Genomic DNA, 23,963 nt, shown 5'->3' on the forward strand with positions numbered 1-23,963 from the left:
GCCAATAGCATATTAAATATACTCAATTAATATATTAATCGAACCAAATCTTAATAAGTTCTTCGCTTACACCCGAAGTAGTGAGCACTCCGAGGTCGGTAATGAGCGCTGTGACATACTGATGCGGTGTAAAGTCTATCTGCGGCGACTTCGTCATGTCGTCCTCTGAAGCATCCGCAGTAGTGAACTCAAGCTGATACTCGTTCGGAATATCGCTGGGCGAAATAGGGAACAGCCGAACGAACTTGTGCGACTCTGCAACGACGTACACTGGCTTCTTTGCGTTCTTGGCCAGCACGGCAATCTGATAGCTGCCCATCTGGTTGATGACCCCACCAGACTCGGCCACACCCTCAGCACCAAAGAAGATCTTGTCCACCTTGTCAATGACGTATCCGACCGATGCGTCTGGAATGACACACGTTGGAATGCCGTGGCTGCGCAGCGTCTGGGCCATGAGCCTGCCCTGGTTCGAGATCCGCGACTCCGTGACATAGACACGGAACCGAGTGAACTTTGACGCCGCATTAAGCAGCAGAGCCTGCACTGTCCGCGACTGCGAGTGGACTAAAATAACATTGTCGTCTCGAATGAACGGCAGACCAACGTCCGCAATCTTCTGACGCGAGGCCTTCGCTCTCTCGACGAAGACACGACCATTGGCCACCAAATGCCGCTTACACGCCTCCCAGTCTCCGTACTCGTTGATATTACGCAACACAAACCGCATAAACAAGTCGCACCCGGCCGACAAACTGACCGAGTTCTTGACGCTTGTTTTCAGCGCCGTCGACGCCTCTTCCAGCAGCATAATTAGCTCGGACGAAGTCGACGGCTGTGTTATGCTCAGCAGAGACACAAGGGATTCAATGGCCGCCACGGGCATGGTCATTTCTGGGTCATCGGCCAAGAACTTCAGGTAGGTCGCCTTGATGTCGAACTTGCCCGACGAAATGGGCGTACTCGTCCCTACATTGTTAGCTCAAATCTGCCTCATCAATTTAAATCACTCGCAAAACTTACCGCTTGCCTCGTTGCTCGATGTCATATCTATCTCTGACGATATTTTAATGCCTTTTCAAGGCTTTTCTTCGTGGTGGTCGTCGGATCTGAAATTCCGCGCGAAAAATTCAAAACCTCCAAAAGCGATATCGATTGATCTCATCAGCTGTAGCAGGGATTGGACCGAAAAAATGAACAGCAGAGCACTGTTCAGACCCCTGTTACTTCCACAGAGAAGGCTGCTTCCTGGAATACTGGGCAGGCGGTACAGCAACAGAGTGGACCCGAGGAAGATCCGCAATATCGGGATTATAGCCCACATTGATGCCGGTAAGACGACGACCACAGAGCGCATGCTCTACTATAGTGGGCTCATCAATCGCATAGGAGACGTAGACCATGGGGACACTGTGACAGACTATCTCCCTGCCGAGAGAGACCGGGGCATCACCATCCAGTCGGCAGCGGTGACCTTCAACTGGGCTGGCCACAAGGTGAACCTCATTGATACCCCAGGGCACGCTGACTTCACATTCGAGGTCATTCGGTCTATTAGAGTGCTGGACGGGGCTGTGACGATCCTGGATGGCGTCGCCGGAGTCGAGGCACAGACAGAGAAGGTCTGGCGACAGGCCAATGAGAGTTCCATCCCGAGGATTGTATTTGTGAATAAAATGGACAGGCCAGGCGCGGGATTCGGTCGTACAGTGCGGGAGGTTGTGGCCAAGCTGAACACGAAAGTTGGTATCGTCAACCTGCCGTACTTTGCCGGGTCGGAGGGCGCTGATTTTGCGGGAGTCGTTGACGTGGTTGATCAGAAACTCATCCAATGGAAGGAGAACAGTGACGGTAAAGAGGTTAGCGTCACGGACTATGCAGATCTTGAGGAGCGTCTCCAGCAAGAGGTGGTAGCTGCCCGCACGGCCCTTGTAGAGACGCTGTGCGAGATGGACGAGGCCCTTGTCGAAGAATACCTTGAGCTCGAAGATTATGTGGCTATACCAGCGTCCTCAATTCGTCGTGCTCTGCGCAAGGCGACCCTGGAGAGGAGCATTGTACCGGTGTTGTGCGGTGCGTCATTCCGTAACATTGGCGTCCAGCCGCTGCTCGAGGCAATCGTGTCATACCTGCCTTCGCCTGCCGAGAGACCACCTCCTACCGCCGTTAGCAAGACACAGCTGGATACCAAAGGAAAGAAAAAAATCAAGGCCAAAACAGCGCAAATGGCAGCTGGCGAGGCCGAAGAAGCGTACGAAATTGACCCCGACAGCAAGCACATAGCGTGTGCTTTGGCCTTCAAGGTCACCAACGACCCGATCAGGGGCATTCTTGTGTTCGTTAGAGTATACGCTGGACGTCTTCAACAGAATGCTGTCGTATTGAACACCTCCAATGGCCAGAAGGAGCGAATATCGCGCCTTCTCCAGATGCAGGCGGACAAGTCTGTCGAGGTGCCAGAAGTCGAGGCAGGAAACATTGCTGTAATCATGGGCTCCAAGGAGATCCGAACCGGTGACACCATTGTCGCGCATGGCTCCAAAAAAGACGGCACCAACCACCTGTCGACCAAGGAAAAGACCCTGCAGCTGAATCCAATTCAGGTTCCGCCTCCTGTGTTCTTTGCTTCCATTGAGCCGCAGACCTTAGCAGACAAGCGAGGCATGGACGAGGCGCTCGACATCTTACTCCGCGAGGATCCCAGTTTGCAGCTGACGTTCGACCAGGACTCGAGCCAAACCCTCATTTCTGGTATGGGCGAGCTTCACCTCGACATCGCCAAGGACCGTCTGATCAACAGTCTCAAGGCCAAAATTGAGATGGGAAGAATCCAGGTTTCCTACAAGGAAACCATTCAGTCTCCGTCGGTTGAGGTGGAGAAAGCGGTCTCTCTTGAAGACTCTGGCTCCTCTGCATCTGTTAAAGTTTCAGTTTCTCCTGTCTTTGAAGACGATGAAGTGGATGCGACTGAGCTTCTTGACACAGAAAACAACCACTTGAGTTACCCTGAGACGGTAGAGCACAAGTTCATCTCCAGAGCCGATATCATCCACGCCATTCGAATAGGAGCAGTCCCTGCCGTCGCCAAGGGCGGCAAACTTGCGAGACTGCCTCTCCACTCAGTTCACATCAATGTCTCCTCGGTTGAAATCCCTGACGATGTTTTGGACGCGTCGGCAGTGTCTACAGCGGTTCGGCTGGCTGCTGAGGAGGCATTGGAATCGATAGCCAAGACCGACTTTGCCCTCATGGAGCCAGTTATGGACGTCCGTGTCATTCTCAACGAAGAGGACATTGGCCAGGTTGTCAATGACATGTCGGGAAACAGACGTGGAAACATCGTCTCGCTTGGCGAGGATGACAGCCATATAGCTAACAGTGAGGCGGACACTTACTTTAAGAAGCTCGCTGAAGAAGTCTATGTTCCAAAGGACTATACCATGTACCTTTCCAAGCATGAGAGTAGAACTACGTCGCAGCAGAGCATCGTCCATGCCCGAGTCGCCTTGGCTATGATGAGAGGATACCTGCCTACTCTTCGAAGTCTTACTCAGGGCAGAGGCACCTATTTATTGGATTTCTATCGGTACGAACGTGTTACCCCCGACCGCGCTGATGAAATTCTAAACGAGATTTAGTCCCATTGTACATAGCTTTCTCAACTTGTATATATCTTGCCGCTTGCGACAGTAGAGGAAATTGGAGACTTGTAAATATAGAAAATTTGATTCCTATTGATGTCCTAAGTCTAATGATAAGATCGAAGGATATCGACCTTCTGGCAGCCGTTGACCTTAAGAGTGCCCTTTTGAGTAGAGCTACTGTTCTGGATGAACGCAATGGCTGGTAGCTTGATGTGCTTATTGCCCCTAGCCTTGCAAGCGTAGAACTGGCCAGTGCCATTCACAGTGAGCTGGCCCTGGTAGTTGAAGCCAAAGCCAGAGTCACCAGTAACGTCTGGAAGGACCTGAACCAACGGCAACGTAGTGTTGCCGAATACTTTTGATTCTACAATTACAGCATTGAGCGTCTTATTGTAGGAATTGAAGACAAGCTTGAACTCCTCGATGGAATAAGAGCCTGCGTGGAAGAAGGTAGGATATAGATTGTTGATACCAATGCCAGCGAAGAGGGGAGTGATGTGCTTGTCGTTGAGGCGGTTATTAGGAGAAGAGATCCTGAGCTGGAACCGAGAAGTGTTGTTCCACTGCCCGTGGTCAGAACCGGCGGGGCCAATACCGCGGCCATCAGATCCGTTATTCATACAGTTACCAGAACCGTTTGAAGGATCATCTTCTGGGCCATCTGAAGTAGGAGCAGGAAGGAAGCTTGTGAGAGCAGTTGGAATCTGAGTGTTGACAGACTGGGATGGACCGGAGCTGTCCTTAGTCGGCAACACAGTTGGTACGTCGGTTGGAATTTCCTGGGTCTGTGTAGAACTGGATGATGTAACAGTGGACACTTTAATGACAGGAACAGAGGTCTTCAATGCAGAACTGACTGCAACAGAGTTCTGAGATGTGGCAGCTATTACAGTCGTGGTAATGGGTTGTGGGGTCTGACTGAAGTTGACATCTGGGGCATCAGTAGGCAAGTGTGAGAAGGTACTACCAGCAGTAGGAAAGGAACCATTGACTGGAGCTGATGGGGCAAAGGTTGGAAGCGATGGCTGAGTAGAGTTGAGACTGCCAATAGTGGGCTCAGTAAAATTGGAGCCGACAAAAGTTGGAACTGGAGTCTCGCTGCCTGGCAAGCCATGAGGTGAAATGCTTGGCAAAGCCAGGGTTCTAACAATAGCAGAAGAGTTAGCATCAGGCGGGAATGTAGTAGGACCACTTGAAACAGCTAGCGCAGAAGAAGTTTTATTGGACAGAACGTCAGATAGACCATTGGACGTGGTAACAGAACCAGACACAGCACTAGGTGAAACTGCAGCAGAAGATGGAACGCCTGTTGAAACTCCAGAGGCAATGACAGAACCGGAAGTCAAGGGCAGCGGGTTCAGAGAAGACTCGATCGCAGTTGAACCAGCACCTGCGGAAGTAGAGTTTGAAAGGAGTGGAAGGCCCTCAGACGCAATGGCAATTGCAGAGAGGGTAGCAAACGAAAACAATTTCATTTCTAAAAAAGTGTTTTAATGTGGGTGTGCAAGTATCTAACCGGTAGATATCTTGAAGAATCAAATAATAGTCCATTGAAACAAACCCCTGTATATATATAGTTTTTTCCAGCCATTGATACTCGCTATATACAAGATTCACTTGTTCAAGGAGGCTGAATTGCATTCCCTGCAGCTTCAGAACTGCATGGTTTGAACGCGAATATAATTCTTATCTGTAGACCTACCAGGTGCGTATTGTACCAGCACCAATTAAGTACGACTTAGCTGACTATTTCTCGACCTTGCTGCTGCACTTGTAGTTAAAACTGTATGAAATTCACATTTATTGGTCCAGCTATCCCGAGGAAATAAATTGCCTTTGTGGAAACCCGCCCTGAGATTGCCATCCAAACATTCGAAGGCCAATGCGGATTGTCATAAGGCAACCGATCTCGAGCGTTTCAATCTCGGTAAACCCCTTGGTAGTTGGGGCCGCGAAGCTGGTAGGTTCCTGCAGAAGGCCATATGGAACGCGCCCTTGCGTAAAGCAGATCTCGCAGATCTATGCGTGTTTCATCGTTTCTACCTGTGCGTAAAGGTACAGCTTTTTTTACAACATATAGACCTAATATATAGCCTCCTGACATCAAACACGATTTCACTGCCTTTTGAAAAGATATGTTGTAGACCGCGCTACTTATTTCTTATTTTTAAGTTATCTCTTTCCCTTTTCAGTCCTCCTGTCATTTGCACAGTGCCCACTAATTGAGGAGCATGAAGGAAGGGGACAATACCACTTGAAACGGTCCCTGCGTATCATCTTCTACCCACTTTTGAAACACATGCTCAGGCACATCCTGCCTTGGACCTCTTTTTCGCGTCCATGACAATTCCTACATTGAAAAGCACTATGAATGACATGACATCAATAAATAAAGAACTATTCATACATAGACAGGAGCGCATGCTCGCTTTCCTAGCTGATTCGCTGGCGTACGCTGGTGATAATATCAGAGAACAAATAGCCGTTGCCGTCAACAACGTCGAGAAAAAGCGGCGTAAGATTATCCAATGTACTAGAATGCCATGAACGGTCAAACGAAGGACCGCCGGCCGACAAGGAAGACACATCTATGGCGCGCTGGACTTTAGCAACGACGTCATGCCGGCGCTGATACAGTCCCAGTGCACTCTTCCACGCAAGTGGTGTCACGCATCGCCCCATATGCTGGAGACTAATCTCAGAGTATGTTCGCTCGAAATCGCTCGGGGCCCACTTCCCGTTGTAGCTCACAAATAGATAGTGTCTCAACAGGGGTACTAAATCAGTCCTTCGCAATCTCTCTGCAATGTACACTTGTAACGGTCTCGCCAGGCATAGATATTGGACCAACAACTCACTTGTAACCCAGCTCAGCATAATTGCCTTGGGCGTGCCCCCGCTTATACAGTCCGTAACTCGCTCAATGCAAATCATATCCTTTCTGATGAATATATTTCGTTTGCAGGAGTGGTTCCTGAACGTCCAATTGACGATTTCCGCCGCAGAGACTGGAAAGGGTAGATTGTTGAAAATCAGAGCGGCCAAGTGACGTAGAAGAGCATCGCACTTTAGGAATACAGTAGCAAGGTCGAACTCGTCGACATCAGAAAGCAAAGTCGTTTTACTGTACGTGTAATGGGCCCTCGAAAGTTTTAACACCTCAGCGTTTGCGTTTTCTGACAAAAAGCAATAACCCCGTTGAGTATTACTCGGGTCGTCAATTATGGGTCGATGCCCGCCCGAGGGGATTTTTAAGCGCTGCTCGGCTGCAATCCCCTTGGTGAAGCTGGCCAAAACGTCCATGAGACTCGAGTTGAACTTGGTAATTAATTCTTTAGAGAAAACACAACCGTTAACGGATACATGATCTGTGTGGCCGAATCCACCATAATACAAGCCCCCGTCAATGGAAATGAACTCATCGCGTAGTGCATACATCTGTGCAAAAAAAGGCGAGTCGCTCCCCTTGCAGGCCATAGCGTACCATGGATTTTGTCCCACATTGCTCCAGTCGCTGTCTGACGTATCCAGAACGGTTCTGACCGCAATGAGCTTGTAGATGTAAATCGCCCGCTCGATCTGCTGCGCAGCCTCTTGTGCGTCGACAGTAGTTTGATCTCGTTGCTTAAATCCAGCCTTTTTTCGGCGATTAAGCATAATGGCCAAAACGCTCATGGCCAAAGTCCAATTGTATCCCAGTGGGCATTCTGTTAGTATTCTTACCAAAACCATGTGCAGCCTCTTGAGCGATTCCTCTCGTTCTGGATCAGAACCATGAGCGAAGTTCATATCGGGACAAAACATGTCTGCCAGTCTCAATCGAAGCTTGGCATCTTTAGTCATATAGGATACGTTGCTGTTGCTAGTGTCGTCGTCGTCGTCTTCATCATTATCGTTTTCTGCCTCGAGATCAGAGCTACCGTAGTCAACCATTTCTTTTTGTAATTCGTAGGAATAATTGACATAGGCATCGTCCCGGGGCTTGGCCTCACAGCGAGGATGCACGCTACAACGCTGCGCGGACTCGAGGAACTCTTCAATTGCCTTCGCCTGGGATGGAATGAACTTGATGAGAGAAGCGTCTGTTCCACTCAGGTAGGAGCGGAAAATAACGGCAACAGCTTTGACGAAATGAAGGAAGTGCAGTTCCCGAGACGACGCGTCCAGAGGCGGGAGTCCGGCGAGGGTCAAAAGGTCTCTCCTCGAAGAGTCGCGAACGTCCATATAGCAGGAGCGAATATATGACAAGGCAATAGACATGATTTTATGCATGAGCTGGTCCTCTGCTTTGGCGTTGGTGAGATCCTGGACCACCGACTCCAGCAGCTCTGTGTCTTTGCGTCCTAAGCGGAAGCGGGCCGCGGTCTCGGGATCCACTTCGGCCTTGAGAGTGGCCAGTTCGTCATCCGACAATTCAAAGGACGACAAGTCATTATCAGACTCGTACGCCTGTACGAATTTTGGTGACGGGGGTTGCGGTCTTGAGAAACTACGCAGAGAAAACGCATACGTTACAGGCACAGACTCGTGTACCTCGACGGGGGTATCTGGTGTCAGGTCTTCCCCTGATTCTGGCTCACTTAAATCAGGGGTAGTACTGGCAGAGATAGATTGCTCTTTTTTGTCATGGCGTGGGACGATCTCTGACCGAGGAAGATAGGCATCGGAGGGCGGAGGCGTTGCAAATATGTCATTATCTTCATCCCGTCGGTTTTGGGCGCCATTAGAATTTAATATGGTCTTTAGATCATTAGCCGGTCTATCATTAGTGTTAGTTGTCGTCGCAGTCGTAGTAGGTATTTCATTAACAGTTTTGTCATTGCTCTCAGGCTCTGGGTAGTCGTCATCATCCAATATCTCCACGTATTCGATATAAGCGGGCTCTAGTGGGGCACTACCCCCACTCGGGTGTTCATTATTGTCTTCTTCTTCTTCTTCCTCCTCCAAGCTCGAGCCTAGCACAATGGCATTATTCTGAGCGGGCCTCTTAACCGTTCTCTCGTCCACCACCGCTGCATCAAATGATCGCTTCCTGCCAGTACTGCCGCCACTGCTGTTGATTCTTCTCTTTTTATCCTCTTCTACTGGACGATTTGACGGGAAATGCACTCGTGAATTGCCGTTCGAGGTAATGAAGAACTCTGAGCAAGTGCATCTAAACAACTTCTTCTCATATAGTGCCTTGTCGAAGCCGGCATGGTGCTTGGCAAAGTGGCTCTTGCGCGTTCTTAAATCAGTATTTATAGAGAGCCAGCCAATGTCGAGCCGGAGGCACTCAAGACATAGGTCTTTGACCGCCTTCTTCGAGCCATTGATGGGCGGCGGAAGCGACTCGGTCGCCGGATCAACGCGTTTAAAAGCATAATACTCCGAATCGAGATCAACGCTATCGGTCAATGCACCACTTTGTTTCAGTTTCAGAATCGATCTCTGGGCTTCGAAATGGTCAAAGTCGTTGCAGTAAGCGCAGAAGGTACAGTGGTCAATGATCTGTGACCGGACGAGGATGATCTGCCTGCCAAAGCATACGGCGAACCGATAGTGCTTGTCGACTCTTACTGCAGTGCGCTCGAGCCCTTGGGGCACCAAAACGGCATCCTCGTCGTAATGCAGGTTCAATTTCTCGACAATGGCCGCAATGTCCATTTTTTGCGGCTCCTCGAGCCCCAAATCACGTAGATCCTTGGGATTTTGCCGAAGATGCCGGCCTGTGACCATATGGCCCTTATACTCCTTCCGGCTCGGCGTGGTGTAGAGACAGTTCTTGACATGGCACATGTAGTGCTTATACGCCGTGAGATACGGGCGGTCCACCCCAAACGCGCTTTCCTCTGGCATCGTTCCTGCCATTATCAGTCTCTGAAAGAAAAACAACAACTGTCTGTCTCGTTGTACTTACGCTACAAGCCCATGCCGCAATACGCGTCGGTCGTCAAACGAGGGCTTTTCCGCCCTTTCTGTTTTGGGAAGGCTGGCGCGCACGCGTCGTGAGGTCCCAGCTGCGCGGCTCGTGCGGCTCAAGAAAAATAGAATTCATGTGCGGCTCGTGCGGCTCAGGGGCTGCCGCGCCGCGGCTGGTCTTGGCACGCAGCATGCCAAGGATGACAAGGAAAACGGCCAACGTGCGCGGCGAACGATGAGTTTAAATTCAGCTGCATGCCATTTCGGCAAGCAAACTAATGATTTGGATTATTGTGTGAAGCCTATTTATAGTCCAGGGGGGCGGCATCCAGACCTAACAAACGATCTTTAGAAGACAACGAGAGATTGCTTCATTTCGATCTCCGCTTCATGATGTAACAGTCCAGTTGTTTCTCTCTGGGCGGCGGTGGCACGGCCGGTCGAGGGCTAGACCTCGAGACCCGGTCTATCGCAAAAAAATTTTTTTTCTGTGTCAAGCCGTATTATTGTACATTCCTTGCTTCGGTGGCTATGTTGAACTATGTTGGCTATGTTGACACTATGAAAAGACGAAGATTCCAACGTAGGGGTTGATGGTGGCTTGTCATTTTTATATACCAGTGTATTTTATTTATTTATTTTTTTATCTTTTTGTTACTTATCGCAAGGGGGATCGGAGGAATAGGCGGGCAGTGCCTAGGCCATGTCTTTGACGTGGCACAACCGTTTTATCGAATTTTGGGACGAGGGAACCCTTAATAAACCCACTCACTTGCCCAAACTAGACCACTTAAAACACACTCTTTTTCGATCCATTATTCTCCAGATGGCACGTAGCGGAGTGAGGGTATTGCGGTTTGTCGCAATAGCGACTATTATCATCCTGGTGATGTTCAAGCTGTCGACGGACCGGGTCGACGTCTCGAAGTACGTATCGTCCAAGGCCAAGCCCAACGCCGACCTAGAGGCAGCGAAGCCTCAGGTCCTCGATCAGACTCTGGGCCAGACCCACCAGCAGAGCTCGCCGGCGGCCGCTCCAGTCGACAAGGAGAGCTATCAGCGGGCGAATGCGACGTTTGTGACGCTGGCCCGAAACTCTGACCTGTGGGAGCTCGTCAACTCGATCCGTGAGGTCGAGGACCGGTTCAACCACAAGTACGGGTACGACTGGGTGTTCCTCAACGACCAGCCGTTTGACGAAAACTTTATTAAGATCACGTCGATGCTCATCTCTGGCAAGACCAAGTACGACGTTATCCCCAAGGAGTGGTGGAGCTTCCCGGAGTGGATCGACCAGGAGAAGGCCGCCAAGGTGCGACAAGAGATGCGAGAGAAGAAGGTCATCTACGGTGACTCTGTTCCATACCGACACATGTGCCGATTCGAGTCGGGCTTCTTCTGGCGGCACCCGGCGCTCGACGAATACAAGTACTACTGGCGAGTCGAGCCTGGTGTGCATCTGTTCTGCGACATCGAGTACGACCTGTTCAAGTTCATGGAGGACAACCAAAAGCAGTATGCTTTCACGATCTCTCTTTACGAGTACATAGAAACCATCCCGACTCTGTGGGAGGCGACCAAGCAGTTCATCAAGGCAAATCCGCAGTATATCGCCAAGGACTCGATGATGGACTTCATTTCCGACGATGGTGGTGAGACGTACAACCGATGCCACTTCTGGTCCAACTTTGAGATTGCATCGCTTGATTTGTGGAGATCGGAGGCCTATACCAAGTATTTTGACCACTTGGACAAGGCTGGCGGATTCTTCTATGAGCGATGGGGCGATGCGCCAGTGCATTCTATTGGAGCTAGCCTGTTCCTTAACAAGGACGAGATCCACTACTTTGATGATGTTGGCTACTTCCACGTTCCTTTCAGCAACTGCCCGACCAGTGAGGAGGTGCGATTGAAGAAAAAGTGCATTTGCAATCCCGACGACAACTTTACCTGGAAGGGTTACTCGTGTACTCCGCGGTACTACAAGGTCAAGGATCTTGAACGACCAAAGGGCTGGCAAGACCAGTCTTAGAAAGACGAAAAAAAAAAGTCATATATGTTGCCGGTATGAAGTATATATATATTTGTTTCTTAGTACGTCTGTCAGCTATGCATATTAGTTGGTATCGCTTCAATATGGCAAGTTGTTGCTCGATATTATGGCGTCCAAATATTGATGGTTCGTGCAGCTTGTATTGTCATCAAATTGTGAATCCAACAGCGCCGCAGCTATGCCCGCGATTAATGCCCGGTGCTCAACAACGAGGGCTGGCACTGATTTTGGTTATAAGTATACAGTTGACTAGAGATACCAGGTACCATAGCTAGCTTTGCGAGAGCCAAGCAGGGAACAATAATAGTTTGATAGTATAGAAGACAAGCCAAGTACAGGTGATACGGGACAACTTATATCTTTGCCAGCTCACTCACCTTCAAATTAATTTCATAGCCCATCCATTTTCCTTTCGCTTAAGAAGCGCCTGAGCCTGTATTCTATAGCTAGCTACAGTAGCAGCTAGCAGCTAGCTGAAAATAAAATCGGCTGAAATATATCAGATAATTAACTCAAAAATGAATGTACACGCCTCCACTCCCAAATCCCATATATTAAAACTCAGGGACGCCGGAGGCCAGTGTAGTTGACGAGTAAAGAATAACAGGAGATGGCGATTCAGTATTTGTTGCTCCTATCAAGGCAAGGGAAAGTCCGGCTGGCGAAATGGTTCCAGACCCTGGGGACTAAAGAGAAGGCGAAGATTGTCAAGGAGGTGACCACGCTAGTTCTGGCGCGACGAACCAAGATGTGCAACTTCCTCGAGTATAAAGACTCCAAAGTGGTCTACAGGAGATATGCATCGCTTTTCTTTGTGGCAGGCATTGACTCAGACGATAACGAGCTGCTGACACTGGAGATTATTCACCGTTACGTCGAGCAGATGGACAAGTACTACGGCAACGTGTGCGAGCTTGACATCATCTTCAACTTCCAAAAGGCATATTACATTCTCGACGAGCTTCTGATAGCAGGAGAGTTACAGGAATCATCAAAGAGGGACGTATTGCGGCGAATTGGCCAGCAGGATGCATTGGAAGCCACGGAACTGGAGGACGAGGGGCTGAGCAGATTGTTGGCCTGATCCCCAAATTTATTTAATTAATGTGAATTCCATTTCCATTGTGTTCTCTGTGTTACCCTATCAATTAGAGGGTACTAGTTTTAACCAGGTGCTTTTTGATGTCATCTGTCAAGATATGGAGTATCCCGGGCGCCAACAATAAGGTATGGTAAACTGCTGATAAACTCAGAGCCTTCAAAGTACATGAATAACCGCTTTAAAACAAAATCGCAGAGCGCAATGAATACATAACAATGACCAAAATACCAAATCTATAACGTGGCATCTATAAAATAAGATGAACAGCAATTCATAATGCTGGAGGCTTACTTTCGAGCCTCATCGATGGTTAGCTTTCCTTCGTAGATCTGCTGGACCCGCGAGTGGATATCCTTGAACGAATCGAAGAGAGTAAATGGAATGTTTTCTCGTTCGCAGTAAGTGACAAGATCACGACCTCGCTTAGCGAACAGAAGGTCGGTCTCTCGGGCAGCAGAAAGGTCCGACACACCATCACCACAGTAGAACATTGGCGGTCGGTTCTCCAGCTGTGCGTATGGTCGAATCGCCCGAGACTTGTCGTGGCCAAAGCTAGACTCATCTCGATAAACAATATGCCAGCTGCCATCCTCATTCACCTTGACATCGTTTGCAATGATCTCAATGTTCTTCACAGCCTCGGGGCCCAGCAGGTTGCCCAAAAGAGCCTCAATAATTGGCTTCATTCCACTGGAGACAACCACCACGGGAACGTTATTGGCAGCACACCAGTGATAGAAGTCGGCGAACCCAGGGTCCAGCTCAACGTGAGCCTTCAAATATTCGACGCACTTTTGGAAAGGCTGTGGAATAGACTCCAACATTCGAATGAACCCATGTCTGAAAGTCTCCGTACCCTCAAGGATCTCCTGATTGATAGCCTTTCTCTTGACGACACCGAACCCGAGGTTATCAGTCATGTAATCGTTGGAGTCTTGCAGCGTCACCGTGCCGTCCCAATCGGTGAACACAATCATCTTCGGGTTGGTCTTCATCGCCGGGATACTCATTTTGAGTTTATGAGAATTATGCCAAAAAATATTAAGAAACGAATATGTGCGTTTATGGCTGGTGGAGCCGTGCGTATCACTTATATATGTATCTTACGGGGTCGGAGGCATCACACCCGATGAATCATTCATTTTTTTTTTTTTTCAATTTCCCCTAGATCTGCACGTGATTTTACTGCACGTGATATGGCACAGTGCGGCGGGTGCGGCTGGCCGTAAAATGTATCTAGCACACTCTCGATTCAAATTCATCTGCTCTTGGTATCATTGTGGGAAGCATTGGCAGAAGAAATTGACTTCAGCGCTGCCAAGAGAGCATCGAGGTCGTACCGCGTGTAGTTGCCAGGCTCATGCTTGACGGGAATACAGGTAATGCCATGATCAGCCAACTTGCTAGCAGAGACAGGGATGGCGCCCGGAGGATCTAGATGAATAAGGTGAGTAGCGTATCTCGACCAGTCAACTGGCGAGTGTAGCATCGTCGGGGCCGGAGGGCGATGGAACGGTGGTAGACGCGTCGAGCGAACGTCCTCTTCGCCAAACTCGTTGTACGAGTAGTGGCAGGCATGAACAATGGCACCAATGCAATCATACGCGGTCATGCCCGACGTCTCACGGTCAATTTCTCCGTTGAGGATCATGACCTTGACGGGACACCGAGCAACTGCTTCGGCGAACCCTTTCAACAAAACAATGGGGACGGTAGAGGTATAAAGACTGCCAATTGAGTAAACAACCATTTCAGACGACGAGACGGTATTGATGAGACGCGTCCCCGCGCGGGGGTGGATTTCATGGCCATACGGGTTGATGTAGAAGATGCGGTCAATTGGCGATGGCAAAGGCTCGTTAGCCTGCTTGGAGAAATGCAGCTGAGAAGAAGTGAGGTCTGGGTGCGCAAAGGGCAGGAATGCGTCTTCAGTGTCGCGCAGCGGGGTGATATTTCCGGACGTTGGCGTAGACCATGCAGGTGTAGACACCATCGGCGAGCCTACCCGAGTGCTGCCCAAAGAAATGTCCATTTTCCCTGCCACATCGCGGTATGTGTGTGTCGGGTGTGAGATCTGGCTTTGGCCTGTAATGACCGTGCCATCTTTAAGCAGCGCAGAGATGTGATGGCTGAAGTTAGTGTTTAATGCTGGGATGACCTGAATCGACGACGGAACGCGCGTGATTCTCAGCATGAGCTCGACGGCAGACTCAAGGGACCCACAAAAGATACGCGAGCCAGTAAGGAACATGTTTCCAATTGAGGCCTTTTCATAGCGGAACTCTCTTCCTGGGCGGGCCCGCTTCAGCAGTTCGCCGTTGACCTCAATGAAAAACGCCCGGATCAACTCCTTCTGATGAGTCTCTATCGAATCCCAGATGCTGTGGGTTCCGTCAACAATAGTGCCCCATTCGGTCCGTGCTTCGGGATAGTTATTGGGCAGTCTGTGGGCGAACAGAGCCCTTAGTGCTTCCGCTTCAGGGGGGATCAGCCGCACTATACGAGACCTGATGTCGCCAATTGCCGGGCCACCGACGACTCGGATGAGCTCAGAGGTCGATCCGCCGTTATCTGAGATGGGCAGAATATATGCGATGGAGTCTGAGGACAGCTCGGATAGATAAGGCACTAGCGAGTTGGTCGCAGTGCCGCCACTAATCACCGTCACTTTCATGGAATACCCTCGCTCAGACTCGACAATACGGGAAAAATTAATAGACCCTGGACAGACGCCTAGAATAAAATCAACTTTGGAAAAAAAAGAAGATCAACTATGGATTTGTCGAATATATCTCCAATAGGAAGCCGCGTTTAATTTTGAATACGTGTAACTGAAGATCGCCACACAACAGAAACAAAGGTCTCTCTACTACTACGTACTGTAGGAGTAATTCCTCCTGTATGGTCCCGTAGCCTTTCAATGTCGAGCCAGCGAGATATCAGAAAAAAAAATTACAAAGATCCGCCTATCTTTTAAATGACAGGTATTATGTGCGATGCACGGTTCCCAGTGCTGCTAAATTAGGTCCAGCTGCAGCACTGCAGCACCACCGAGATGGCTACTATCGGGTCCGATATCTGTACTATAGATTTGGCACGAATGTATTCTTGGGGGGATCAGTCCCCCAAACCCCCTGTAGCTCGGCTCCGCCGAGGAATTGTAGCATATACGTAAGAGAGAGAGAGATTGCTCCAAGTGAGCCCATAAGTTGAAGCGCTGATAAGCTGATAGGGGAAAGCTTGATGTAAGCAGATCTCAGCACATATATTCCTTGCCGTACTCAGATCTGCTTACAGCCCCACCGCCCCTCCTCCCCGCAGTCCCAAGAACAAAGCCGCTCCTAACCAGCTCTCGACGGAAATTGGACAGAGAATACGACGAAAAACCCATTCATGCAGTTCGAGCGATGAGATGAGGTGACTAAATCTTTCTCTATGTCTCCAACTACATGTAATACAGTGTAATCGAGGATTATACGACAGGGGCGGGCTCTGACTAATTTTTCCCGCCGATGCCCCTTCGGAGCCGCGTATACCCGGGGACAGTGAAAAATTCGGTTGTGCACAAAATGAGTCAATCGCGGAGAGATCAAGGGTATAAAGGACCGGCGATTTTTCCACCTTTTCCGACCCATTTTTTCCTTCAATTGAACATTGGACATATAACACAAAAAAGATGAGCAAGGGTAAAGTTTGTTTGGCATACTCCGGTGGTCTCGACACCTCCATCATCCTCGCCTGGCTGCTGGAGCAGGACTACGAGGTCATTGCTTTCCTTGCCGATGTCGGCCAGGAGGAGGACTTCGAGGCTGCCCGAGAGAAGGCCCTTAAGATTGGTGCCACCAAGTTTGTCGTAAAGGACGTGCGAAAGGAGTTCGTCGAGGAGCTCTGCTTCCCAGCCGTCCAGACCAACGCTATCTACGAGAACGTGTACCTGCTGGGTACCTCTCTGGCTCGACCAGTCATTGCCAAGGCCCAGATCCAGGTTGCTGAGGAGGAGGGCTGCTTCGCTGTCTCCCACGGCTGTACCGGTAAGGGTAATGATCAGGTCCGATTCGAGCTTGCTTTCTACGCGCTCAAGCCAGATATCAAGGTCATTGCGCCTTGGCGACTGCCAGAGTTCTTCAACCGATTCGTCGGCCGAAAGGACCTGCTCGACTACGCCGCTGAGAAGAACATCCCAGTTGCTCAGACCAAGGCCAAGCCATGGTCCACCGACGAGAACCTGGCCCACATCTCGTACGAGGCCGGTATCCTCGAGGACCCAGACACCACTCCACCAAAGGACATGTGGAAGCTCACCGTCGACCCAACCGATGCTCCAAACACGCCAGAAGACTTCACCGTCTTCTTTGAGAAGGGTATCCCAACCAAGATCGTCTACGAGGGCAGCAAGGAAGTCACCGAGCCGGTCGAACTCTTCCTCACTGCTAACGCGATTGCGCGACGAAACGGTGTCGGTCGAATCGACATTGTCGAGAACCGATTCATTGGCATCAAGTCCCGAGGCTGCTACGAGACCCCGGGTCTTACCATTCTCCGATCTGCTCACATTGACCTCGAGGGTCTCGTCCTGGACCGAGAGGTGCGAGCCATCCGAGACCAGTTTGTTACCCCAACCTTTGCGCGAATTCTGTACAACGGTCTGTACTACTCTCCAGAGGGCGACTACACCCGAGCTCTCATTGCTCCATCCCAGGTCTCTGTCAATGGTCAGGTCCGATGCCGAGCCTACAAGGGCTCTCTGCAGATTCTGGGCCGATCATCTGAGACCGAGAAGCTGTACGACGCTACTGTCGCTTCTATGGACGAGCTGACCGACTTTGACCCAACTGACACTTCTGGCTTCATCAGCATCAACTCGATCCGAATCAAGAAGTACGGTGAGCAGAAGCTCGCCAAGGGCGGCAATTGGTAAGCTTGTTCCACTCTCCCAAAAGAAATAAGCTGAATGACTTTGATGTGTATATATTATTTGTTTCTTAACTAATTTATTCTGCGTTTGACCTTCCATTAAGCATAATCAATCATTGAATGATTGTCTATTTTGCATTGATGATTCAATTCGGTGATTCAAACGGACTCTAGCGGTTCTTCCGTTATGCACAACCAACTCAGTCTATCTACAAGATGTTACGTTGATTATTTATACCGGCAGAGGATGGGCCATAGTATTTACATTGATGAGTCGTAATATGGAATACCATTGATAATTAGATGTATCAACATTTGCACACGAGGATACCACAATATTTTCACTATCTAAAAATTTCGTATTAAGAGGTTGAACATCGGAAACACCTCAGCGGTAGTTTCTTGAGGAGGATGAAACTGCAAAAAGCCAGCTGATCCATTCATCCTTTTCCCAACTATTGCTTATAACTACCTGGTATATAAGGATTGTTGTCCAAAGATTGGGTTATCTAAAAGCGATTTCTTGTAAAGCAGACAAGAACTCTACCGTATAACATGAAAGCGTTTCAACGTGGAGATAATAACCAAATTGCCAAGAAAATGTCAAGTATCTCCATGGTCCATTTGGCTGCCGTTAATGTGGTGTTTAGCCGTTTGCTGGAAGCGTAGTGACGGTATTGTTCCAGATCTCGAGTACCGGTCTAGCCCCACGAACCGCGCCGCACGGCGAAAAAATGTAAAATGACGAAATGTTCCACGCCTTTAAGGGGCTGGGAGATCTCGAGATGCATACGCCTTTCCCCCTACCTACGGTATACGAATCACGACGATAAAATGAGAGCAGGCATTCTAGCTGTCCTAGCGGCGACTATTGGGTCCGTCTTTGCATCTCAGCTGCCGCAGATTGTTACGCCCAAGCCGGGTGAGGCCTCGTGGCAGGTTCGCCACATGAAGGAGGAGCATATGATTGATTCGTTTGATGCGCTGTCATTTTTCACGCTACACGACTCGGACGGATCTAATACCTGGACGACCAACGACATCATTAACCTTTACGGTCTGTTGAAGGAACAGGTTGTGGGTGATGGTACTGGTATGGGCAAGCATGAGCAGACCGAGGGGATCCCGCAGGCCACGAAAGATTTTGTGCTCAAGACGGTGCTGGATATGATCGACACGGATAGAGATGGAGTTATCACTCTTGAGGAATGGCGAGTGTTTACCCAGAAAGGGGGTGAGCTGCCAGACTTTGGCCTTGGGCCGGGCCACCACGGAGACTACGAGTACGAGTACGAGGTACACCACTGGATGACCCACCATGCCAAGGACGATCCAGATGTGAAAAACGTGCACCCGGAGGACATTGAGCATGAGAGGCTGTACCATGCGTTTGAGCACGGGGATGAGGCGGAGTCGCACGAGAAGCAGGTCGGCTCGTGGGCGCAGTTGGAGAACATTCCTCTCAAGTTCCGAAAACAACACTAACCTAGCATATATTCTCCACAATCACAATCGTCTGCAAACGTAGTAAAAAAGCTAGCAGCCCTTTTAGCCATTGCTGCTACTGTACTACTTGCTGTAACTAATTGTTGTAGTAGCTGTAACTAATTTGTTACTACTGTACCGGTAGTTGTTGGGAGTTTGTAACAACAAGTTCTGTTACACACAAATCTTTTGCTAGAGATGCAGAGGATCAATGCAATTGAGCAGGATCCTCCGCGAAGCGGAGCTACGGGAGCTCGAGGGCCGGCCCTCGAATACACCTGCCATCATAAAATTGGTCATTGTTGCTGTAACGAATCGTAGTTGGGGAAAGGAATGACTGCAAGGTGGGTTCTTTGGAGAGAAAATAAGTGCAATTGGTCATTGTCCACGAAGAGAGGGTAGCAGGAAGTAAGAAACATTAATATTAAGTGATGCAGAGTTCATTATATCACAAGAAATAGTCACGTCGTTGAGCTTTTTGCGGGGTCATGCGGTCAGTGTCTTCGGAAACGGCATTGAAGATGGAAAAGGTCGGCACCAGGTTGTCCTCGACCTTCATGACGCTGGCGACATTGCCGCAGCGGTAGCAGTAGTTGGGCGCGGACCACACCGTGACCACATCCTTGTCCTTGAAGTGGTACTTGAACCCTTCCATGACGAGCTGGTGCGCTCGGGCAATGAGATTGAGCCCGTTAATGTGGTTGAACTCGCGGGCGACCTGGGCGCCAAAGATCCATCCGGCGCCCCGCGGCGACACGGCCCACGTCGACACGTCGTCCGGGTCGGACCACACCAGGTCACAGAATCCGCCCTCGTGCGGGATCTCGTGCGCCCGCGACAGCACTCTAATCTGGTCGAGCATGCGAATCTCCGGCGACAGCCCGCCGTGCACGCACAGGATCTGCCCGTCAATGATCGCCGCCAGCGTCAGAAAGTCAAATACCTGGCAGCAGCACTTCCACACCGTCGTCGACCCGTACTTGGTCAGACACTCTTCGTAGAACCCGTACACCTGCGTGATCTGTCGCGACTCGTGGTTCCCACGCACCAGCGTCAGCCGGTTCGGGTACTTGGCCTTAAGGCACATGAGCAGCGTGAACGTCTCCAAACTGAAATAGCCCCGGTCCACAAAGTCCCCGAGGAACACGTAATTGACGTCGTCCGGGAACCCGCCCGCGACCCGGAACAGCTGTAGCAAGTCGTGGAACTGCCCGTGGATGTCGCCACATACCGTCACCGGTGCCTGCACGGGCTGGATGTTCGACTCCTCCATCAGCAGCTCCTTAACCATCTCACACAGCTGCTTCATATCATTCTCAGGCAGATACTGGCATTTTATGATCTCCTGCAGCCACACATCTGGGCCCCTGTCCGGCATTGTTGAAGCGTTTCGTCGGTGATGGTGGATACGTTTTCCGCCGGGCCTTTTTCCCTTGGGACTTAGAACGCCCTCCCGCGACACAAGTGAACCACCCAACCCGGTCAGCCTCACCCAATGACCGGCTTATAGCATAGCGTTCCGATGCTTCAATTCTCCCCTCCGCGGAGCGCCAGGAGGGATTAAACCCCCTATGGATATTCCACTAGTTCAATTGACTTGGGGGCCAGCCCCCAAACCCCCGTAACTCCGCTTCGCGGAGTATCTGGTAGACACCAATGCAGAGCCCCAGGGGATTGCAGAGGGGGGTTAGTCGCGCATCCATTGCTCGTCGGCCTCGAGAACTGTAGACTCTTTGATGTCGTGGACTTCGACGAGCTTTGGTATGGGATTGACATCTCGAAGACGGAGCATGGAGGACCGCGAGAAGATGTTGGCGCGCACGAGGCGCTGCGAGATGAGGCTGGCCAGAACGGACTCGAGCAGCATGAATTCTGTGTCCTGGCGGTGGAGCAGCTCATCGGGGTGGCCCGTCTTGCTCAGCGCAAACGCCGTAGTGATAGCCTGGTACGAGAGGACGTTCTTGCGGTCGTTGGCCTTCCAGGTCTGGTAGAGCACGTTGCGGTGGAACAGGACCTCGACGCGGTACCGCAGGGCAACGTAGAGTCCGCGACGAAGTAGCCAGCTTCGGCGAGGCTCTTCTTCCAAGTAAGCCATGTACGATGTATAGTCGCACCTTCTGACAGCCTGGACTAGAGGCCCGTAGACAGGGTCTAGCCCCGAGGAGTCGAGGAGGTAGAGCGACGGCAGTTTGCCGAGGAGGAGACTGGCCGGAATCAGGTAGTGGAGGATAAGCTGGCGGTTACGGCCGGACGTCGCCAGGCAGTTGTCAAACGAATACCGCAGATGCTTGTAGGCTGAAACCAGCTGGTTCTTCATGAGGTAGAACCGACCGAGATAGTACCGGTACTCGACCTTTTCTGCCTGAGAGAACCCGGCAAATTTGACCTTGGCCGTGTGGATGTTGGAAAACACGTTGGCACAGGACGAGGGAGTGCGTAGGTTAAAGTAGAGTCGACATAGCGAGTTTGCTACGAATAGAATGACCGCTTTCCGCGACGTCACGGCCACCTGTTGGCGAGTCTCATAGGACGCATTGCGCGAGATCTGGTCCCCTGGGCCAGTAGACTTCTCAGCCCGAATGGAATTGAAGATTTTCAGCAGCACGGAAGAGATGTACTCGGCTCTCATGCCTGCGGACTGTGTTTCTGCGTCCAGCCGAATGGCGACCGGCAGTGTTTGGCGACACGTCTGGACGACGACCAGATGCAATACGGCGCCTCGGTTGCCATTGGCGAATGCGGCCTGGAGGTCGGCAAAGAACTGGCCGTACAGATCAAACGACCGCGCCAGGTTGTACGGTTCCACCGATTGGCAGAACCGCAGATACGACTTGGTTAGCTCGACAAACCCGGGCCAGTCACCTTCAAAGAAGTCTGCGGCATCCACAGTAGCCTCAAAATCGACGTTGTTATCTTGGATGTCATTCTGGAGCGACGATACCTGCGGGTTGTCGAGGTAAAGGTCAAACAGATCAGCCAGATCAGATGCGACAGCGTAGGTCGGGGGGTTCACCTTGGTCACCTCTAACAGCTGGTGGGTCCACAATTGCACCGACATTACACCACACCTCTCTCTCTTTTCTATTGCTTCCTGGGACTGGCGGGACTAACGGGACTAAAAGGGTGGACAGGGTTTGTGCAGTTGTGTTGTCGGAGAGTTTTTCGATCACCGGGTATCACCACCATCACCGACCGACACTTCATTGACATCACAAGCATAGAAAGCTAGTAAGTGGAATGTGATAGATTATGACATGTACTAACCTGTGTAGTCCTCAAAGATGTCAGATGCGGCGGTCCAAAGAGGACCACCCGTAGTGGACAGCCGCCATAGTACTACTGCTAGTGCCGCGGCAAGTACCAGAAGCAGTGAAGGGAGTACCAAGAGCAACGAAGGAACTAAACCGCCTAAGCTGAGGCTCGTCGTGCGGTTTTTGCCCCCGGGAATGGCCAAGGAAGAGTTTGACAGCCTCGTAGCTCTCAAGATGAACGATGAAACGTGCACGGAGCGGGTCTATATGCAAGGCAAAGTGTCGTCGAAGGATCCAGTCAACAAGCTCCCCGTATACTCGCGGGCATACGCTACGTTCAAGACTCCCCAGGACCTCAAGTCGTTCTTCAAGCAGTTCAAGCAGCTTATCCCAGCAATTAACCAGCTCTACGGTGGGGCAAACCAGGAGAAGACTACATCTGTGCGGGTAGAGTACGCCCCTAGCCAGACTCCAATCGCCGGAGACACGCCCGACCCTGTGGCAGGTACGATTTCCGAGAGCCCAGCATATCAGTCGTTTTTGAAGGCCCGCGACGCCGGCAAAGAGATTCCCAAGGGATTGTTTATCCAGAAGGACGCGCCTAAGGAGCCCCCCAAGAAGCAAGTTAAACAGCCCAGCAAGAAGGGCAAGAAAGGAGAGAAAGTCGAGGTTCCTGATTCACAGAAAACAGGAAAGAAAGCTAAGGGAGCCAATAAACAGCAGACTGCAAGTGATCAGCCGCAGACTGCAAACGACCAGGCACAGGCCGCCAAACGAGAGCGAAAGCCAAGATCAAAAGGAAAGCAGAAGGTCGAACCGCAGCAGCCGAAAGCTGGCACCCCGCAACTGCCTAGCAAGTCACCGTCTCCTGCTCCTCCTGGGTCTCCTGCTCCATATCCTGCTCCCTCTCGATCTCATGCTGCGTCTGGGTCTCCTGCTGCATCTGGAGAAGCATCAGCAGCAGAACAGACCAAGCCAAAGCCGGCCAAGAAAAGGAACCGCAAGCCGCGTAACCCCAATGCGACCCCTCAAGATGCAGCTGCCGAAAAGCCCATGAAACTGCCTCCTAAGCCGCGACAGCCACCTCAACAAGGTATATCCGGACCTCTGCCACGACAGCCATCTCAATCGAATACATCACGGCAGCCATCTCAGCCGCAGAAAAGTATGCCCGGACCTCGGCTTGATGCATATGATGGATCTATTAAACCAGTCCAACAACAATTCGACAGTAATGAACAGTCACAGAGAACCCCTAGGAGACCAAAATCAAAGGGCGGGCCGAAACAGCCACAGCCCAATGGTCAAAAGCCCCAACCACAGGCAAGCCAATCACAGCTAAATGCTCAGCAAAAGCCACCCACTCAGCCAAGTCAGCAAAAGGTGCAGTTGCCAAACCCCCCTGTTCCATCTCAAGCGTCGCCGGGCGGTAATGATGCTCGGCCGAAGGCTATTCCGAGATCTATCAAGGCTACAGCTGAGAAGAACATCCGCTCTGATACAGCTGAAAAGATCTTCCGCTCTGATACAGTTGATCCAGCGGCAAAGCTCCAGGCTGAAATTGCAAAACGACAATAGAGCGCTGCTGTTATATATATATTTGGATATGAATA

At 50.7% G+C, this 23,963-nt stretch overlaps 13 protein-coding genes across 13 annotated transcripts; 6 read left to right on the top strand and 7 right to left on the bottom strand.

Annotated features, from left to right (window-relative positions):
- Window positions 1–34: 34 nt before the first annotated feature.
- GCN3 (translation initiation factor eIF2B subunit alpha) lies at window positions 35–1,048 on the bottom strand (the record flags this gene model as incomplete). The annotated part of the gene is made up of 2 exons (XM_076684131.1): window positions 35–969; window positions 1,024–1,048. 2 exons carry the CDS (start codon window positions 1,046–1,048, stop codon window positions 35–37), a joined length of 960 nt encoding a protein of 319 aa, XP_076541606.1.
- Window positions 1,049–1,355: 307 nt separating this feature from the next.
- On the top strand, window positions 1,356–3,638 carry MEF2 (mitochondrial elongation factor MEF2; the record flags this gene model as incomplete). The annotated part of the gene is made up of 1 exon (XM_076684132.1): window positions 1,356–3,638. The coding sequence occupies one exon, from the start codon at window positions 1,356–1,358 to the stop codon at window positions 3,636–3,638; it is 2,283 nt and encodes a 760-aa protein (XP_076541607.1).
- A 110-nt stretch (window positions 3,639–3,748) lies between these two features.
- Window positions 3,749–5,119, bottom strand: TRVA0_013S01332 (uncharacterized protein; the record flags this gene model as incomplete). Its single annotated transcript, XM_076684133.1, has 1 exon — window positions 3,749–5,119. The coding sequence occupies one exon, from the start codon at window positions 5,117–5,119 to the stop codon at window positions 3,749–3,751; it is 1,371 nt and encodes a 456-aa protein (XP_076541608.1).
- A 958-nt stretch (window positions 5,120–6,077) lies between these two features.
- On the bottom strand, window positions 6,078–9,615 carry TRVA0_013S01354 (uncharacterized protein; the record flags this gene model as incomplete). The annotated part of the gene is made up of 2 exons (XM_076684134.1): window positions 9,544–9,615; window positions 6,078–9,487 (listed from the first exon to the last, which is right to left on the bottom strand). Exon 2 carries the CDS (start codon window positions 9,480–9,482, stop codon window positions 6,078–6,080), a length of 3,405 nt encoding a protein of 1,134 aa, XP_076541609.1. The 5' UTR covers window positions 9,483–9,487; window positions 9,544–9,615.
- Window positions 9,616–10,434: 819 nt separating this feature from the next.
- On the top strand, window positions 10,435–11,577 carry KTR1 (glycosyltransferase family 15 protein; the record flags this gene model as incomplete). Its single annotated transcript, XM_076684135.1, has 1 exon — window positions 10,435–11,577. One exon carries the CDS (start codon window positions 10,435–10,437, stop codon window positions 11,575–11,577), a length of 1,143 nt encoding a protein of 380 aa, XP_076541610.1.
- A 631-nt stretch (window positions 11,578–12,208) lies between these two features.
- APS1 (Aps1p) lies at window positions 12,209–12,682 on the top strand (the record flags this gene model as incomplete). The annotated part of the gene is made up of 1 exon (XM_076684136.1): window positions 12,209–12,682. One exon carries the CDS (start codon window positions 12,209–12,211, stop codon window positions 12,680–12,682), a length of 474 nt encoding a protein of 157 aa, XP_076541611.1.
- Window positions 12,683–12,987: 305 nt separating this feature from the next.
- Window positions 12,988–13,710, bottom strand: PYP1 (putative phosphoric monoester hydrolase; the record flags this gene model as incomplete). Its single annotated transcript, XM_076684137.1, has 1 exon — window positions 12,988–13,710. One exon carries the CDS (start codon window positions 13,708–13,710, stop codon window positions 12,988–12,990), a length of 723 nt encoding a protein of 240 aa, XP_076541612.1.
- A 248-nt stretch (window positions 13,711–13,958) lies between these two features.
- On the bottom strand, window positions 13,959–15,374 carry TRVA0_013S01442 (uncharacterized protein; the record flags this gene model as incomplete). Its single annotated transcript, XM_076684138.1, has 1 exon — window positions 13,959–15,374. One exon carries the CDS (start codon window positions 15,372–15,374, stop codon window positions 13,959–13,961), a length of 1,416 nt encoding a protein of 471 aa, XP_076541613.1.
- A 1,002-nt stretch (window positions 15,375–16,376) lies between these two features.
- On the top strand, window positions 16,377–17,618 carry ARG1 (argininosuccinate synthase; the record flags this gene model as incomplete). The annotated part of the gene is made up of 1 exon (XM_076684139.1): window positions 16,377–17,618. The coding sequence occupies one exon, from the start codon at window positions 16,377–16,379 to the stop codon at window positions 17,616–17,618; it is 1,242 nt and encodes a 413-aa protein (XP_076541614.1).
- An 830-nt stretch (window positions 17,619–18,448) lies between these two features.
- SSP120 (nucleobindin SSP120) lies at window positions 18,449–19,099 on the top strand (the record flags this gene model as incomplete). Its single annotated transcript, XM_076684140.1, has 1 exon — window positions 18,449–19,099. One exon carries the CDS (start codon window positions 18,449–18,451, stop codon window positions 19,097–19,099), a length of 651 nt encoding a protein of 216 aa, XP_076541615.1.
- Window positions 19,100–19,547: 448 nt separating this feature from the next.
- Window positions 19,548–20,477, bottom strand: SIT4 (type 2A-related serine/threonine-protein phosphatase SIT4; the record flags this gene model as incomplete). Its single annotated transcript, XM_076684141.1, has 1 exon — window positions 19,548–20,477. One exon carries the CDS (start codon window positions 20,475–20,477, stop codon window positions 19,548–19,550), a length of 930 nt encoding a protein of 309 aa, XP_076541616.1.
- A 309-nt stretch (window positions 20,478–20,786) lies between these two features.
- Window positions 20,787–21,728, bottom strand: THP1 (Thp1p; the record flags this gene model as incomplete). The annotated part of the gene is made up of 1 exon (XM_076684142.1): window positions 20,787–21,728. The coding sequence occupies one exon, from the start codon at window positions 21,726–21,728 to the stop codon at window positions 20,787–20,789; it is 942 nt and encodes a 313-aa protein (XP_076541617.1).
- A 573-nt stretch (window positions 21,729–22,301) lies between these two features.
- UPF3 (Upf3p) lies at window positions 22,302–23,928 on the top strand (the record flags this gene model as incomplete). The annotated part of the gene is made up of 2 exons (XM_076684143.1): window positions 22,302–22,327; window positions 22,372–23,928. The coding sequence occupies exon 2, from the start codon at window positions 22,381–22,383 to the stop codon at window positions 23,926–23,928; it is 1,548 nt and encodes a 515-aa protein (XP_076541618.1). The 5' UTR covers window positions 22,302–22,327; window positions 22,372–22,380.
- Window positions 23,929–23,963: the final 35 nt, after the last annotated feature.

Source organism: Trichomonascus vanleenenianus (genome assembly GCF_965637985.1).
Source record: "Trichomonascus vanleenenianus strain CLIB 3782 genome assembly, contig: TRVA0_013S, whole genome shotgun sequence".
NCBI classification, from domain to species: domain Eukaryota; kingdom Fungi; phylum Ascomycota; class Dipodascomycetes; order Dipodascales; family Trichomonascaceae; genus Blastobotrys; species Blastobotrys vanleenenianus.